The sequence below is a fragment of the Eucyclogobius newberryi genome, unplaced genomic scaffold (assembly GCF_026437365.1).
Source record: "Eucyclogobius newberryi isolate DKJ021-1_F unplaced genomic scaffold, fEucNew1.0.hap1 SCAF_10, whole genome shotgun sequence".
NCBI lineage: Eukaryota > Metazoa > Chordata > Actinopteri > Gobiiformes > Gobiidae > Eucyclogobius > Eucyclogobius newberryi.
This window is the reverse complement of record NW_027315724.1, coordinates 31,119,654-31,137,920: the sequence shown is the minus strand read 5'-3', so window position 1 is coordinate 31,137,920 and position 18,267 is coordinate 31,119,654. Positions and strand designations below refer to the sequence as shown.

Genomic DNA, 18,267 nt, shown 5'->3' with positions numbered 1-18,267 from the left:
ACCCTTTGCTCTCCACTGCGGAGCGTGCCATAATTGTTAGCATAACTTGCCTTGGACACCGCTCTGGGGAACACTTGAAGGAAAGACTTTTCCTTGGCACTAAGTGCAATGAAAGACCTCTGCAGCCGCTGTGGGATTCATGCTGAGTGCACGTAGCCTGCTCTACAATGCTGCTGTTAAAATTATGATTATATCTTGAAATTGAAGTGTTTGTGGTCATCATGGCTATGCATTATAACCATTATTGTCTTGAAGGATGCCGCTGCGTAAGGGATATGCATATACGAAGAGCCTATTTGTCTGGATGCAAGACTCATTAAGCTTTTGTTACTGTATGTTGGCAGAGAAATCTCCCTCTGAAATGCTTTTATGTGATGTTTTACACAGTGGTTTCATCTAACTCAGAGTCAATATAAGGAAGATTACACAATATTAGTCAGTCCCAAATGTAGTGGTTTGTCCTGGTCCTGCCGTAGCTAAACACTGCATTTGTGTTGCTTTTATGTATGCACAGAAAACAAGTTGCAGGGCATATGGAGTTTGTTTGACGATTGACCAGGCTTGCATGAAAATATACTTTATATTAATCATAAATAAGACTGGAATTACTGTGTATATTTTTATTTGTTAAAGTCTCTTCAATGCATTCATTCTCTACCCATTTATGTATTTAAGCTAGTTTTCATTCTAGATAGCCACTGTCACTGGCATTGTCATGAATTTGAGACATACTGAATGAAGTAATATCAAATCTCTTTTTTGTTTAATCCAACATTATGCATATATCTTTGAGACATTTCCCAAGTGGTTTTCAAACTAACTAAAGCTGTCAGTATTCCTTCAGCTTCTCCTTCCAAACATGTGCACATCTTCTATTCAAATCACCATAGATTCCTCTCTAACTCCATTTAGTCTCATTTGATGTGACACATGTCTGTTTCTGTATTTGAAATATCAACTCCCACCTCACAGCTGCTTAACATTTGAACATCCTGCCGACAATGCTAAATTGTGTGCACTGCATGTGTAGTGTCAACTTGCATCATTCACATCTCACTTAAGCAAGACCTGTGAGCTGAAATCTAGATCAGGGAGCGAGCAAGATGCTTCACATTGGAAATTTTAATAAGCAGGGCTTCAACCTCTAATCATTTAAGACATATCTTCAGTTTTAAGTGCTACCTTTGAGAGCAGAAACACTGTCTATGCTCTTCCTGTGATATTTCCTTGATGCCTATGTTGAAGTGGTTGCACTTTGCTGGAAAATTTCCCAAAAGCTTTCTCAAAGAAACTAAATAGTGTGCTGGGGCACTAAATTCAAATAAGCCTGTTTCATTTTGGAGAGAAATTATTTCGTTGCATTCAATTTTCCGGTTCCCGGTTCGAAAGAAGGCAGTGTTTTTACAGCTAGGAGAGCTTCCTTTAGCCCTCGACACTTTTTATTTGGTGAAGCTAAATCAGCATCTGATTCAACCCAGTTGCTGCCCAGTAGTCAAGTGGTTAAGGCAGTAGCACATATGCCAGCTTCCATATGCAGCAGGCCGTAGAGTAGTGAATTCAAATCCTGGCTTTGACAATATGCTGTATGTTCTCCCTTCTCTCATCCCCATTTCACTCTAAAACTGTTCTGTCCAATAAAGCCTCCAAGCAAAAAATATTGAAAATAATAATAATAATAAAATAACTCAAAATGAATCCCATTAAGTCATTATAAAGGTATGCTATATTATAAATCTAGTTCAACAGCATTTTGTTTGTTCTAATAGAGGTATTTTGCAATAGTATGAAGACAATGTACATGATGAAGGAGTCTAGAGACGGAGAACAGTTTAAAGAGGAAGCAGCTGAACCGTAGTGACCAGGCCAGTGCAATGCACAGACACAGAAGCAGGAAGTACAGCACACAACATCTCCTGAGATTTAGCCCCAGCATTCAGGTCTCGCCACAAATCGAGCTGCCTCTGCCTCAATGAAGAGCCATCTATCATCAGCTGGTTACTGCAGCTGCCCCCACAGCAGCTAAGGGCGTGTGCACACTTATTGGTCCGGAGGAAAATCTGCACCAGAGTTCATGACGTTATCGGCCTGGTTTGTGTTCACATTTGACTTTTATCAAATGTACTGCGCTGACTGAGGGCACAGTACCACATGTCACCAGAAGGAGCTAGTGCCCTGTAGGGAGCAGTGGGAAATGACAGCCAATTTTAATAAATATTTAATACAATCTGAAGTTTGATTTGAGCAGCGACTTTGTCTGAATACAAAGAAGAACATTGAATATTGATCAAATTAAAATCAGTACATTTTTCCAGAGTCTAATTTCCTTCACTTGCTCTTGTTAGTTGCTTGTTATGCTTGTATGATATTTCCCACATTAGTGTTTAGTTTGGTCTCTGTGTGCTCAGGTGCGCTCCAGGAAAGCTGTGGAGCTGGAAGTGTACACACATGTAGTGCACTTAGCAGGAAGTGCACCAGGGTTTGGACATAATGTGAACACACCACAACACTAACACTGGAGATGCAGGCTGAGCTTTGGACTTCAAAACAAAACATGAACAGGTGGATAAAGGGGCTTAAAGAATAGATGTTACAAAGCACAAATTTGCAATAAATGAATAATGCTTGAAAGGCAAACATTTGTGCAGCTTAGAAATGAAACAACACATGCTGTACACATACATAATACACAGTAGTCTAGTATAGAAAAGGGTTACTACTGTGATCCAAATAATGTACAAGCTAAACTATTACAGACCAGGCCTTGTGGATGTCATGATAATTGTGGTTGCAGAACACATTACTACTTTATAGTTGGCATATCCATTTAGTGCCTCAAACCTTTCTGAAAAGTAACACAAGTTTAAACCCTCGGAGGTGAGAATCCAATCGCACCTGAGCCAGGAAGACATTTTAATGAACCCAAGCTCAAAATGTGTGAGCTGTTTGTACCCATTTTGATTAATAATTTCTGCCCAAAGGACTTTTGGTCCAGTCTCAAAACAATCATCCCTGCACTGATTAATGGCATGCAGTAGGCGCTGATGCATGGCCACCGAGATGGAGGGGCTTCATGGTGGGGGAATTATATGTTGATTTGTGGCTGTCGGGGGCATTTGGAAGAAGTAAAAAGCTCAACAGTAAAGCTTTACAGACTCTTTGGGGGAGAAGGTTGGGATGGATTTTGCTGTCATTTTTTTACCTCTTTTTAAATATGATCTCCCTCTAAATGTCACGATAGTGTTTAGCACGTTGGTTGCGCTCTGAAGAGAGTTTGCTGGTCTCTTTTGACATACAGTAAGGCCACAGTTATTTTATTACTTGGTTTACGGATCCGCCGCACTTAGATTATTGATTTCTACAATATAAATAAAATAAATTATTATTATTATTTTTTTTTATAAAGTACCGCACGACCTGGTGCGTTTTGGGAGAATCCGGAAGAAAAAATCTTTTGAAATTGAATTTAGATTTATATTTTGCCCGCCTGTGCAATATATTTCATTTAAAATTCCGTAAACCAAGTAATAAAATGACTGCAGCCTAAAGGGGGAAAAAAGCTTAATTGTGAGTTATGATGGTTTATTTGCTTTAACATAAGAAGCCTGTTTCAGAGTGAGATTTAATGTTGTGTCGATGTGTTTTTTTATTACCTTTGAATAAGAACATAACACCCAGAATAATGATGATGATTCACAGCCATCAGAATGAGGTGGTACATGACATTTAGTTGAGATGTGAATATTAGTCACTGTTTATCTTTTATCAAGCATAAGATGAATGTGTATGTTACCTGTGAGGTTGAGTCACACGACAGAAATACAGTGTAGTAAAACTGATTACGCTGCTTTTTTATACTTTTTTCACACATTCAAACAAGCAAATATATAACACTCGTCATGATTTCATTTCTGCAAAGCTTTTATTTGGTTTGCATTGCCGTTTTCTTATTTGTAATTTCCTATTTTGTACAATGTGTTATAACTGTGCAACCTTTCTAGCAGTGTTATGAATTATAGCTGCAGATATATTGACCAAGTCTAGCACATTTCAGACAATGTCCATTTGTTTCTCAGTTTTCCAGCCGAGTCGAAGAAATGCACAGAGCAGCGCACTGATAGTCCAAATTACCTCCAGTCTTTGTTAAAATGCCTCCAGCTTATTTTGATGTAATTATGTCACTGGGGACATCTTTGCCGCGTTTGTCTTTGGAAATCCATCAAAACTCACTCACTTTGGCGACTGATGGCAGCGCTGGGCCAAAATGGCGGCTGCGCTTTATTGTTTGTCACTCTTTCTCGTTTATACAGAAACAATAGAGACAAATGACAAGCCTTTCATATTTCGTGGCTCATTTTTTACCTTTCTTAAAGCTGAACCTGCAGTGCCCCGTGGGAAAGTCTTCCATTGCCTTCTTTGAAATCACTTCTAATAAAAGATGACAGTTTATCACCCTCCACATATCATGTCGTTCTTCTCATGAAGCGCTTTAGAGAAACTGCAGTGGAAATCACACGAGCACAAGCCTAAGCCGTGGCACCTGGATTTGAAATCCCAGTCATTATCGCAGACTCTTTAACACCAGTGTCAACACTCATTGATTAAGTGCTGCTATTCAAAACACATTCTCACTTTCAGTTTTGATGTGAAATGTTCCATAGGGGCATTCATTAAAAGCTTCCAAATACAACACGTTACTATGCAAGTAACTTTTACATAAATCAATATGGTTTGCCTTTTGACAGCAAGAAGGTCCTGGATATGATTTCTCAACTGCAGAGGATTTATAGCTTGAACACCAATATTTAGAGCCCAATCAAAAATTAAAGTGACAAACTGACATGTAAATTACAGTATTTTAACTACTACTACTACTACTACTACTATGGTTCGATGCTATTTGACAGGTTGTCTGCTCTCCTACTCCTACAATGGTAAATGGATTTGAGTGGTTAACTGCCAAATAAACCATCCAACCATTGGTTACAGATAAAATCCGACAATAGTCACTTTTATGATATAACCTGCCATTAGTATATGACAGCTAATGCCACCCCAGTTTATATTCCTGTGGACACTACAAGAAAGCAACAGTTGTGGATTATACTACCTCTTATTTCTGATTTATTTGAGATAATCACACTCAAAGCCACAGTTTTTGAGTCATTGGCTGCCTCCGAATGTCTGCACCTTTCTCTACTTTGGGCACCATTTAGGGCTCATGCCGTTTTTAGTGGTATCCGAATGTCCCACAAATGTCCCACAAATGAAAAAGAGGTATGCTCAAAATTTCCCAAAATGCATTTTGAAATGTAGTGTCCAATTCTGGTCACTAGACTGGTCATTATATACCAAAATGCATTGCGAGAGCAGTGACAGGCTTTAACTGGACACAACAATAGTGAATGAAAGCACGGTTTACTCGCGATTATCTTAAATATACAATTACGCTCTAAAGTCGTTAACGCCACTCAGTTTTGCTTAAACTGTAATAATATCACAGGCATTGCATAAGGTTTGTTGTTTAAAATGAGATCCATGTTAATTAAAACTTGTATGATGATTATTAGTCCATAAATTTGAGCATGTCAGATGGATTTGATCAATATCTATGACTTGTTTTTGAGTTTTGGGGAAATGATTTCACCCAGAGCCACGTGACCCGCAGTGAGGAGTAGAATCACTCTGTGGCGGAGTGGATTGTATAATCTGCTAATTAGTGGAGGACTTTGCAGTGAGCGAGAGGTTAGGGACTAGAGTGAACATATCTATACATCCTTTCAAATACTGCAGTGGCTATGTGAAAATTATTTTAAAACATACTTTGTTCCGCTTCGCCCAGTGCTAAGGTTTTTTTTAAAACCTGAAATACATTTGATTTAACCTGCTGCTCTAAGAGTATCTGGGGCAAGATACTGCTCTTAGGGCTTTTTTTTCTTTTTTCTTTTTCTTTGTGAATAGAAGTGAGTTTAATTTGGTTTTGCGAGAGCTGAGTGAGGCTTCATCTCACTCTATTTTCCTGTACTTTTTCATCTGTAGCTGCTTTTTCTTATGCGTTCAGTGCATGTTTGGCTGAACCCTCTGACTCACCTGGTCAGGTCCAATTTTTTGGGCTTCTGGCCGCATGATCTAGTGGTAGTAATGGTAACAGTTGTATCAGAAGGAGTACGGAAAAAAGTTGTTTTTGTAGGAGCAAGAGCAGTTTAGGGTAGGAAAAAGAAGTTGGCAGTGGTGGAAAAACAGAAAAAACTCTATTTAGTTGGTGCAGCAGTAGTTTTATTGAAGCAGATGTAGAAGGGGGAGTATTTTATGTCAACCACAGCAGCAAAGAAATACGTACTTGATTGAATTGAACAGGAGTACAATGACGGAGCTTTGACAAAGTAACATCTTTCTTTACACTTCCTTTTACGATGCTACATGTAATTCAAAAGTATGCTGGGTCTGTAGTGTGATACATGTATTTGCCAGTGATGACGTCTGGCTAGTGACAGAATTTTTCATTTATATATTACACGAATATACTTCAAACATACTTTTCCATTCCGTGCTATTCTTTTCCTCTCTTTTGCCTTCCTTTCCCTGGCTGTTTGGACGAAACCCTCGCTCACGCCTGGCTGGAGACAACAAAGACGTAGCTGTCGTGTCTAACTTCAGTGGCTTATGGCTCAGCAAGCGTGAAACACAAGAAGCCATATTCTTGTCAGAGCAGTTTTTGCCTTTTATCCCGATCAAATGTGGAAACAAGTTTCACTAAAGGAATCTATGACAGACAAGACCGGTGTCTGCTATTACAGATATTCTAGAGCATGAATCTGGAACGCTGAACCGTTTGATCAGGATCAGGCTGCGGACATGTTCTGTGATAGCGCCCATCAGGATTCTAGGCCACTATACAATATTTACAGAACCCCTAAAATAAGAGTTATTTGAATTTTGATTTAACTGACCATTTTCTGATTCTGGGAGGAGGCCAAACACACACACACACACACACACACACACACTCACACGCACGCACAATTTAACAATTTAAAACTAAATGATGAAAACCTCCTCGAAATGTCCCCAAAAACATGAAGCTGAAACCAATAAATTTCAATTATATATATATATATATATATATATATATATATATATATATATATAATTTATAACTTTTATGTGTTTATTTCAAAAAACTACAAATGAAATAAAAAAGAAATAGGAAAAGGAAATCCAATAAAACATGACAGTAGTTAGTGCGCTGCAGTATTGACGTGATCGCGGGTGGTGCTGTTGCCTGAGCTCATCGCGGCTCCCTCATTACTGGTTCCCGGCTCAGGCTCAGTCTCTGGTCCTCCCCCACGGCTAGCCCTGGAGCAGAGATCCATCCAGCCCAGCCCTCCTGTCAACACAAGCCCAGCTCAGCAGCTCTTGCCCAAGCATCTGTCAGCCCACACAGTCCCCTGTCAGCTATAGCCTATTGGCCGGTCTGTATTGGCACGGCACAGCGGGCAGAGAAAGAGTGTAATATAGCATCCATCAACAAAGGCTGAGGGTAAAACAGTGTGGGACAGCAACCAAAGCATCCATCACCAGAGAACCCCGCACAAAGCCACGTCTCCAAGGGGCTGCAACACGGTACGGTCCAGCTAAATGAAAAAGTGCTTTTAATCTACAAGACTTTTGTTTACTAGCGTCAGCAGATATTTAGTAGCATTTACAGGCTTGTTCTTTTGTCGCAAAATTGTATTTCAGAAGATTAAGTATGACACTGAAATGTATAATTGTAGAGGCGGTAGTGCCAGTTTTACTCTTGGTTTGTTCTTTGCTCTATTTGAAATGTTTTGTTGAAAAGTACTGTATAAAACTTGTATTTGTAGTAGTAGTAGTAGTGATGATGGTGGTAGCATCAGCATACTTTGCATACTGTCTTCAATAATTAATTGGTGCGCAATTTCAGAATGTTCATAATCAAATAATACTGTATGTTGAATATTCATTAGAAGTTTCAAAATGCTACTGATGAATTTATATTTAGTATGACTATTTACTTCACAACCAGAATCAGAATGTCAGCCAAAATGTCAGTTCTAAGTAAGCTCAAGTAAATACAGAGATTAAAATGAATTCTTTGCCCAGTTTTTCCCCCAATAAATAAAGTTATACGGGCCTAAATAACACAGCTAATGTCCTGCGTCATCGGGAGGCTGCAGTGTGTTAACGGGATGGAGTTTTATTACAAATCAGTGGAGCGTGGAGTGCTATTCCAATCAAACTCTGCTCCCAATGAGGGACTTGTGAAAGGCTGTGCACAGATCAGGCCGAGCCACTGACAGACCAACCTTTATTTCTGATGTGGTTTAGACAGGCCACAGCCAACCGAGGCCTGTATAGATGACGCACCTTGACAGCTAGAGTGGAAGAGGGGAAAGCCGGAGACAACTGACTTCTGTGATTGACGCTTGTGTGCTGCCTCTAGTCACTCATTAGCGAGAACAGAAAGTGGCCACCGCCATGTTCGGCACCTGCACATGGGCCCCAGGAGACTGAGCTTATACCAACAAAAATAGACAAATGTCAGACAAGAAGTGCAACCTTAAACCGCGACCTCAACGATCAATGTCTAGCACTTTTGACTCCTGCTCTGCGCCGTTACAAAACTCTGGTGTCAAGCTCAATTTGTCCAAATCCTCTTTCAATTCAATTTTATTTTCACTGCACAAGTTGTCGGGGCAGAAGTCGTCTGTGGGTGTTAATGATAAGAAATCTCAACAAATCCTTCCTCGGGCAACTTGGTGACAGTGGTGTGGTTTGAAATAAATGAATTGAACTTGGCAGAAGAGCTTTCAGAACCCAAGAGTGGACATTGCATTGGTCCAGGTGTGAGCAGAGGCAAAAAGGTAGAACGTATAGTCAAATTGCAAATTCCTGTAGTTTCATATGCAACAGTAAACTGCATGATTTTTTAGGAAACTGTGCGATCCTCTCCGGCATGAATAATTTGCTGAGGTTTGGCCAGTAATTCAATTGAGATGCAGTTGAAAAGGAGTCTCTGAATGTCAGTTTTTGTACGTTTTTTTTAGCATAAAGCTGCAAGTCTGTCTGTAAAACCAAGACACTAAGCTGTTTTTCACCTCACCGGGGGCACCTGCAGGACTCTTTGTGAGGGTATGCTCAGTCAAATGGGTGACAGACCCTGCACGCGCATCACGCCGACGTACTTTAGTTTTCCATCATCGCTCCTCCCTCAGTGTCGCAGATCCTTCATGCTCTCCCTTCTCTGAGCCTCTCCCCTGCTCTCACTTACTTACCTGACACACGGGGCTCTCGAGGTGTCTCTCTTTTCTTTCACCGCCTGCGCTCAGTCTGGCGGTTTACCTTTTCGTTATTTTCCCACAATTCATGTTTAAATTTCTCACCCTGTGCACAGGGAATTATGATTGGGCGGTGTACAGCATTGGACACAATCAGGCTGTAGATTACTGACAGGTCAGAGCTGAGCGAGATGGAGGGAGGGCGAGGAGCGAGTGAGAGACGGAGCATTTCTTTCATAACGTCCCCACTGCAAACACACATCCGAGTGAAACAAGCTCGCTGTGGTGCGGGGGACAGAGAGGGAAGAAAGAGCAGATCCCGTGAGTCATGTACGTCCTGTCTGTGTTGTTAGAGTTACCGGTGTCAACAAACAAAGAGTTTAGTTTCCACAGTTCTACTCTGACTAAAGAGCAGCGTTTCATGAGAACAGTTTTAGCGTGAAGTCGCCGTTGCGCTGCTCCATGCGCGCCTTAAGAGATGCAATCGGATTCAATGCAATCGGATTCAAATGTCTGCACCTCACTGCAGACATTTGACCCGTTTCAAGTTTCTCACCCTTCGAGACAAAATAACTCTTCAATTTCTTTTTTGTTTGAATTGTTTATGCCATGGATGCTATTATTTGTCATTTAAAAGTGAATTAAAAATGACAATTCAGTGCAAATGCCCCTTCTATAGCAGGGTTCACCAACTAAATTTGCTTGAGGGCCACAAACTTAACATTCCACCCCACCCACAAACGATGAGAGCTTATCATTTTTATAATCGTAATACTTATACTGACCAATCTGCCCAAAATAAAAAACTGACAGAAAAGTAACCACCTCCTGTGTTGCTATGTGTTGACAGCAAGATTTTATCCTGCTTTTTCATGTTCCAAACACAGAAATAAGCTTGTTCTTGAGTGCGATCTGTGCCGTGAGAGAAAGGGGAGACGCTGAAATGAGCACGTTTGTCATTGATTCACTGCCTGTGACAGCGTAACTCGTGCCTCGTTTGAATATATGCCGCGCTAAATTATCCAGACTAGATTTCAAAATTATTCAAATACTGAAAATGGCTTTGGTGTCGGACCCGTGCTTTATAAGGTTCTACAGTACACAAAAACAGCAGATGGTGTCTTTTACTTTCACTAGTCTTTTACTCCCATTTATTCTTTGTCTAAATTTTACAGCTTTGACCGCTGTTCAAACTTCATTATCTAAACTTTTGCTTTAATTTTAATTTGAACTTTTCTCAACATTGACTTGGGAGCACCTTTTTCAACCTCACAGCCGACACAACTTAAACTATGCACTGTCATTGTATCTTTTGATTCTTGTTTTGACAAATATCTTTCATGACGCATTTTTCTCTCATAGTTTTGAACATTTCTGAGACCGTACCCCTTGTTTTTTGTGCACATCTGTAGCCTTCTCCTCCTCCTCCTCCTCCTCCTCCTCCTCCTCCTCCTCCTCCTCCTCATAGGCTGGGGCATAATGACTTACTGCTCTCCGGTGAGATGAGAGCGCCGTGCTGCATCCTGAAGAAGTAGCAGTGCTTCAGAGGCAGATGGAGTGAGGAGGCAGAGGTGCGAGCGGATAAAAGGAAAATATGCACAAATCTTGGTTGAGACGTGTTGGATGTGTGGGAGCAGGTACATGTGGTATTTCTGCTTTTATTTTGTCATTTTTAACCCTATGAGAGAGCATATGGTCAGAGCTGACTCAAAGTGGCATTTCTTTGTATCTGCCTGGATGAACCGTCTTGCTAGATGAACCTCCCTCTCTCCTCCTGAGTGGATCTGGCTCCACAGTCTATCAGCAAATGGAAACGCATCATCCTGTCTGTGTGTGGGAGTGGGATTTTGTCTTCACTGTGGTTCTCCTCCAGGTTTACACTTTCTCCTAAAGGGTTTTGTAGTTTTTCCTTGCATAGAACGAGGGTCTAAGGGCAGGGGATGCTGGGACATTTGCTGATGACCCATGAACTGTGGCTTAGCTTGATGTATTGACATTGTTTAATAAAGAGTTTAGTTTAGTTTGTATGTGCTTTTTAATTACATAGGCTTCAGTGATATGCCATTGGGAGGGGATGCTGATTTGTCATTATGTTTTTATGCGTATTTGAATAGATTTTTAATAGAAATCTGTGGAAATCTGAACATTTTCATTTTGCTTGCTGTGTATGTGTTTGTCCTTCAAAAAATTGCATGCATTATAAACATTATTTGGTAGAGAAAGGTGTATCAAACCCATACTGCGTGTATCGTACTTTTTGCTCAATGATATTCAAAGCACTTGACTACTTACTTTAGTAGTGAATCAAACCGGACATGCTGAAATGGTTAAACATGGCAATTAAATCGGAATAACCTTTCTATTAAAAAAAAACTTCCATCCTTAAAATGCAGCAGAAACATTATCAATTTAAAATGTAACTTTAATTACAACAAATACCTCAATGTTTAGAGTGTGTGGAAAAACCTTATCAGTTCCGTGCCCCTTCCAAAAGCTCTTCTTTTCAATTACAAACCCCACTTAAAACTTATCTCCTCTCCACAAGCCACAGTGCATCTCTGGGTCTCCATCAGCATTCCACTGGATTGTAATTGAAAAATACTTTGTGACTTTTTTCCTGTTTGCCTCCTCGCTGGTAGCAGACGATCGGTAATGAGGAATGAAAGGAAGCAAGCGGTGAAATCTAAACTGGATGCCGCCATGGAGACAGGGCAGTTTATTGGCTCACGGAGAACACCTCAGCTTGTCTCTGCGCTTCACTTACACGGCATTATCATTTAGATAAGGACTCGTCTGTTAACAGTCCATCAGAGCGCTTTAGTGGCTGCAAAGACAACAACACCTGAGCCCACGGGATCGGTCGAGTGGATGGTATCTTGGCTATCCCCTAACGAGACTCAATGCAGAATGAAATGTTGAAGGTTTTGTTGAATTGTCCAGGGTTCAGAGGGAATTATCCTGTTCTGTTTATTTTGTTTGGTGTAATTAGACCAATAGGATTGCCCAAAAGATCTGTACCTGAACACTAAAACTAGGGTTGCACTTGATACTTATTGTAACATATCGATACTGAAATAACACTCCATTCTAAGGACGTTTTAGTTTTAGAATGGGCTTGTTTAGTCCTCTGTCTGAGTATCGAGTTTGAAAGGTTTTTATTGTGATTACACTACAAGCCAGTAGAGGGCAGTAATCCTGGTTTGAGCCCATTTGAGTCTTTTTTGTCTCGTTCTGGTCCTGTTTTAAGACAAGATAACCTTTTATTTGTCCTATCTTATCTTCTGTTTTAGTCCTATAGTCCTCTTTATAGGTGAATCCAATCAGTGTGAAGAATTCTTTGGCGAAAGTTCATTCTGTCTTACATTTTTCTACACAATTAAGTAGCAGTTATTTTAGTCAGCTAGTCCAACTAAAATAATTGTTAGGTGCAAATGAAGAAGACAGCAGTGCAGTATGTCCCGATTGGCAAATAAGTGCGAGCAATATTGTGGATGACTGGAATCTCACTTTGATATTGTGGTGGTAAATGCACATTTCAGTAGAGTTCACTATGTTGAATTGAATAAATACATCTCTGACCGCACAGTGATTATTTGAGCTGGACAGAGCTGAAAGGTGGAAATTGTAATATAGTTTTGACTACGTTTTATGTTACCGCATTGCCAAATCGAGCACCGAGCTCCAAATTCACTGAACACACAAAAACGTCCTGGTTTTCACATTGTGTATACGATTATGCAACTCTCCAATTAACTGCAGTTTCTTCCTCCTGAAAATCCTATCGTAATTAATCTCAGAACAAGATAAAACGGTATCCCAGAATATCCGCCAAGCAAGTACCTTTTACATTTTTAGAGAAGCAGTCGGCCAGATTTCACGCTGTGTGTTAAACCCCTCTACAAATCTGACATCCGCTCCCCACTGTGCACCAGTCTCAGGCCACCGAACCACCATTTTTACACCTCACCCCGGGTCTCCAACTCCCCACAAAGAGTAATCTCACTGCCTGACCAGCCAGTCCCTCCTATACATTCTGTTCAAACGCAGAAAGGTCCGGAATCCAACCCAGTTACCAAAGGGAGTGATTGACAGGCGGATTAACCAATCAGACAAACGCATTGTCACGTTTGTGTCTAAACAAACATGGCGGCTTACGGGGGAAAAGGTAAAATAACACAGACTAGGAAACGACTTCTGCTGAGTGAACAAGCGACGCTCAAAACTCTGTAAATCTGAGGTAAATGAAGTTATATATTTTGTTCTGAATGTTACAAAAATATTTGATGGATGTCCTCCGCATTCGAGAGACACGTGACACAAATTAGCGGCGGTAGTTGGACCGGTTCACGCTTGAAGAGTTTTTTTGACGCCCCCTAATGGTGCGATTCCAGACCCTTCTGCTGTTGAACAGAATGTAGGAGGGACTGGCTGGTCAGGCAAGTAATCTAACGTTCTCCTCGTACCCAGCCAGGTGATTTGCATGTTATCTGCATTCACCGTCGCCTTGTATTACGCGCGATGCCCATTCCCATTGATTCCCGCGTCTTGTTGCATTTATATTTATTCATTGGGGGTGAACGCCGGGGCTCGTCTCGCTCCTTCCTTCTCCCCGTGTGTGTGTGTGTGTGTTTCTGTGTGTGTGTGTGTGTGTGTGCGCGCGTGTGTGTGTCGTAACTGCGTAATGCCCTGACGAGACGTAAACAAGAGGATGCCGGCGTCCGCTCTCATCCCCTGCGAAAAGGCTCGCTGTTGACGGCGATGTGTTCATCAGCAGGAGGAAGGCGAACATGAGCCTCGAAAGTAGAAGGAGGTGCAGAAGACAAAGGAAGAGAGCGAGGAGGCGCAGGAGGATTAGGAATGTTTGAGAACTGACAGTTTGTGAGACGCCACCTACTGCGTTGTGTGATTAGGTGAATCTAACTTTAGAATGCAGTATTCTCATTGGAATATTGATATAACGGCCGAAGCGAAGCCCGAAGTGCGGAGAGAGATATTGCGTTGTGAAATGATAACGTGAAGAAAAGTTATCGCATTGTTATTTTTTTCTTCTTTTTGTGGGTTTTGCAAACATTTGACACATGAAGCTGAAAGATGCTGGAACTTAGATGTGGTACATTATATACAAAGTACAGCCAAGATCTTATACATCATAAATCAGTTTAAAATACTGCCACCTCCTTGTCTCAGATGTGATTCATTTGCGTAGAATGTACCACAGTATTAAACATGTCTAGCTCCTTTAGGCCAAGTTACAAGTCAGATCTGTGGAGCGATGACCCCACAAAGAATCCGTTTTTTCAAAGATTTTTATTCTTTATTTTTTTTATTAATACACTGCCTGTCCAAAAATAAAGTCACCACCTTGATTCAACTAAGCAAATACAGTAGATCCGAGACTCCTACTGGACAACTGCAGGATCCACTGTGAAAAAGAATGCAACACTAGATGGAAATGACTCCTTTAATGTTGCAGAAGCTTATTGAAACTATGCCTCCGCGGATGTGTGCTGTAATCAAAGCTAAAGCCAAATATTAGCGCACGTGCCTCTTTATGTTTTAGGCAGGCAGTGTAGAAGATTGATGAACATTCAGCAAACAATCACACCCCCATGAAGACTGTAGTTGCAAAGTGGAAAAGTTGGTTGAGTAATAATATAGTTAAAAACAAATCCTTGAAGGTTTGAGAGTTGAAGCTCACAGTGTGTAATCTCTCGCTGATGTTGTGTGTGTCCTTGCTCCTGACATTGTGTGTCCTTGCTCCTGACGTTGTGTGTCCTTGCTCCTGACGTTGTGTGTTCTTGCTCCTGACGTTGTGTGTTCTTGCTCCTGACGTTGTGTGTTCTTGCTCCTGACATTGTGTGTTCTTGCTCCTGACCTTGTGTGTTCTTGCTCCTGACATTGTGTGTTCTTGCTCCTGACATTGTGTATTCTTGCTCCTGACATTGTGTATTCTTGCTCCTGACATTGTGTGTTCTTGCTCCTGACATTGTGCGTCCTTGCTCCTGACATTGTGTGTTCTTGCTCCTGACATTGTGCGTCCTTGCTCCTGACGTTGTGTGTTCTTGCCCCTGACGTTGTGTGTTCTTGCTCCTGACATTGTGTGTTCTTGCTCCTGACATTGTGTGTTCTTGCTCCTGACATTGTGTGTTCTTGCTCCTGACATTGTGTGTTCTTGCTCCTGACATTGTGCGTCCTTGCTCCTGACATTGTGTGTTCTTGCTCCTGACATTGTGCGTCCTTGCTCCTGACGTTGTGTGTTCTTGCTCCTGACGTTGTGTGTTCTTGCTCCTGACATTGTGCGTCCTTGCTCCTGACGTTGTGTGTTCTTGCTCCTGAAGTTGTGTGTTCTTGCTCCTGACGTTGTGTGTTCTTGCTCCTGACATTGTGCGTCCTTGCTCCTGACGTTGTGTGTTCTTGCTCCTGACGTTGTGTGTTCTTGCTCCTGACGTTGTGTGTTCTTGCTCTTGACGTTGTGTGTTCTTGCTCCTGACGTTGTGTGTCCTTGCTCTTGACGTTGTGTGTTCTTGCTCCTGACATTGTGCGTCCTTGCTCCTGACGTTGTGTGTTCTTGCTCCTGACGTTGTGTGTTCTTGCTCCTGACGTTGTGTGTTCTTGCTCCTGACGTTGTGTGTTCTTGCTCCTGACATTGTGCGTCCTTGCTCCTGACATTGTGCGTCCTTGCTCCTGACGTTGTGTGTTCTTGCTCCTGACGTTGTGTGTTCTTGCTCCTGACATTGTGCGTCCTTGCTCCTGACATTGTGCGTCCTTGCTCCTGACGTTGTGTGTTCTTGCTCCTGACGTTGTGTGTTCTTGCTCCTGACATTGTGCGTCCTTGCTCCTGACATTGTGCGTCCTTGCTCCTGACGTTGTGTGTTCTTGCTCCTGACGTTGTGTGTTCTTGCTCCTGACATTGTGCGTCCTTGCTCCTGACATTGTGCGTCCTTGCTCCTGACGTTGTGTGTTCTTGCTCCTGACAGGTGTTATGTTGACGACAAAGTGTCCAGAGTGGCCTGGCTCAATCGATCCAACATCATCTTTGCGGGACAGGACAAGTGGTCTCTGGACCCCAGAGTAGACCTGGTCACTAAAGGGCAGCTCGAGTACAGCCTGCGCATACAGAAGGTAAGTCCCCCTGGTAACGCCGCATTCATGTGGTCCGTGGGAACTCGGGGGAAAATGTACAATCTAGATTTTCTGAGACAAAAGCACATGAATGCAAATATGTTAATAATCTGAGGACCACATGAATGCACCATAAACTATACAAAGCACCAGGACACTACTTCAAGTATTCATTATTCAGGTTATTCCTATACTCACGGGTAGAATGAGTTTGCAGTTGGAGTTGCCTTAAGTAAATTACCTCAATATTGAACATCTTTAAAATATATATCATTATTTAATTTTATTTTTTACTCCAAATATTGTGTTAAATTAATACAAGTCAATACTTAAACATGCTCTGGCTTCTCATAACTCTTGCAAATATCAAATGTCAGTGAGTCATCCCAATGGACTTGTCTTGCAAATACATGCCAAAATTGCATAACTGGCAACTACAGTAGGTGGCACTAATTATGCTGATTACATAAATCACAAGTGGCATTCATTATGCCTCGTTTGTAATTTTAATCAGTGTGTAAAACTATTATTCAAGGATACAAAATGAATTCAATGGCAGAGAAGGCTAAATCGAGAACCTTCCCCACCATCTACAATTCTATAGAGCTTAATGCATTTCTTCTTATGAGCCTTGGACAATAGCATCAAGAAATGTAAATCATAAATATTCAAGATGCTTTGTGTGAGTGTCAAGAAATCAATAGCTAAAAAAGGCCAAACACATTGACATGTATAGTATAGTATAGTAGATAAGCAAGTCTAAATTGATTGTTTCTTGTGTGTAGGTGGATGTTTATGACGAAGGCTCATATATATGCTCCATACAGACGAAGCAGATGCCCAAGACCTCACAAGTCTACCTCATTGTACAAGGTAAGAGTCTCTCCTTAACCTTCACCTAGCAACGACGACAACTGCAACACTGTGCGCATGAATAGAAAATGTCTCTATAAAGAATATGCAAAGGTTGGGAGAAAATCTCACAAACACGTGCCTCCAGCAATGCCATCATGATCTCAAATGAATCTTAAGTGCACTTGAGAAGACGCGGGCACTAGTCTAACATTTCAAAGAATAGGATGTGATTTCTCGTGAATGGAGTTTAGAGCTAAAGTAATGAGAAGAAGTTCAAAGAAGAAAAACTGAGGGATAAAACTCAAGAAGTTATTGTTGCTGAAGATAGAAGGCTTGATGGAAGGTATTTTATTCTTCCTCGTCCAAGAACAGTCAACATTTATATGTGTTAACCAACAAAATGGCATGTCAATAAAGGTAAAATTTGGTATTTATTTTGGCACTGTAGGATTTGGCTCGGGCTCTGTTCCAAAATATTACGGCCCCTTGCCAAACACAAATAAAACCATAACATGTGCTACTTCTTGCTTGAATGAAAATATAAGTCCATTCATTTAAATGCAGGTACCAAAAAAAGAAAAAAAGTATCCCCTAGTGGCCAAAAGCATCACAGCACCATTTGACATTAAGGTGCACTATGTCACTTTTTGGAGGAGGAGCTGCCATCTGCTAATCCCCGTGTAGCTTTGCCTAAAGTGTTCCATAGTATGGCATTGAACTTCATCTATCTCCATGGAGACAAGCAAGTGGCGCCACCAAACCAACATCAAGTCAGATCTGTGGAGAGGCAACCCAGCTCCCAGGAAAAAAAAGTTGCTGTTTTTCAATGGATTTCTAAGCAATACAAACCCCACATAATGTTTGTACTGAATTCAAGTAAAAATATACATATCCCCAAGGTGACAAACAGATGACACCGCATTTAATGAACCCTTCTCGCACACAGTTTACACATTTTGTAATCTGTTAATTGGTTTTCCTGTTACATTGCATT

General features: G+C 41.2%; 1 protein-coding gene across 1 annotated transcript in view; it reads left to right on the top strand.

Moving 5' to 3' along the window:
* The window catches only part of lsamp (limbic system associated membrane protein), a 248,899-nt gene that overhangs the window by 133,662 nt on the left and 96,970 nt on the right, over positions 1-18,267 (top strand). The window contains exons 2-3 of the mRNA XM_072454838.1: positions 16,274-16,418; positions 17,204-17,291. Of these exons, the coding sequence (XP_072310939.1) occupies positions 16,274-16,418; positions 17,204-17,291 (233 nt within the window). The remainder of the gene's footprint in view (positions 1-16,273; positions 16,419-17,203; positions 17,292-18,267) is intronic.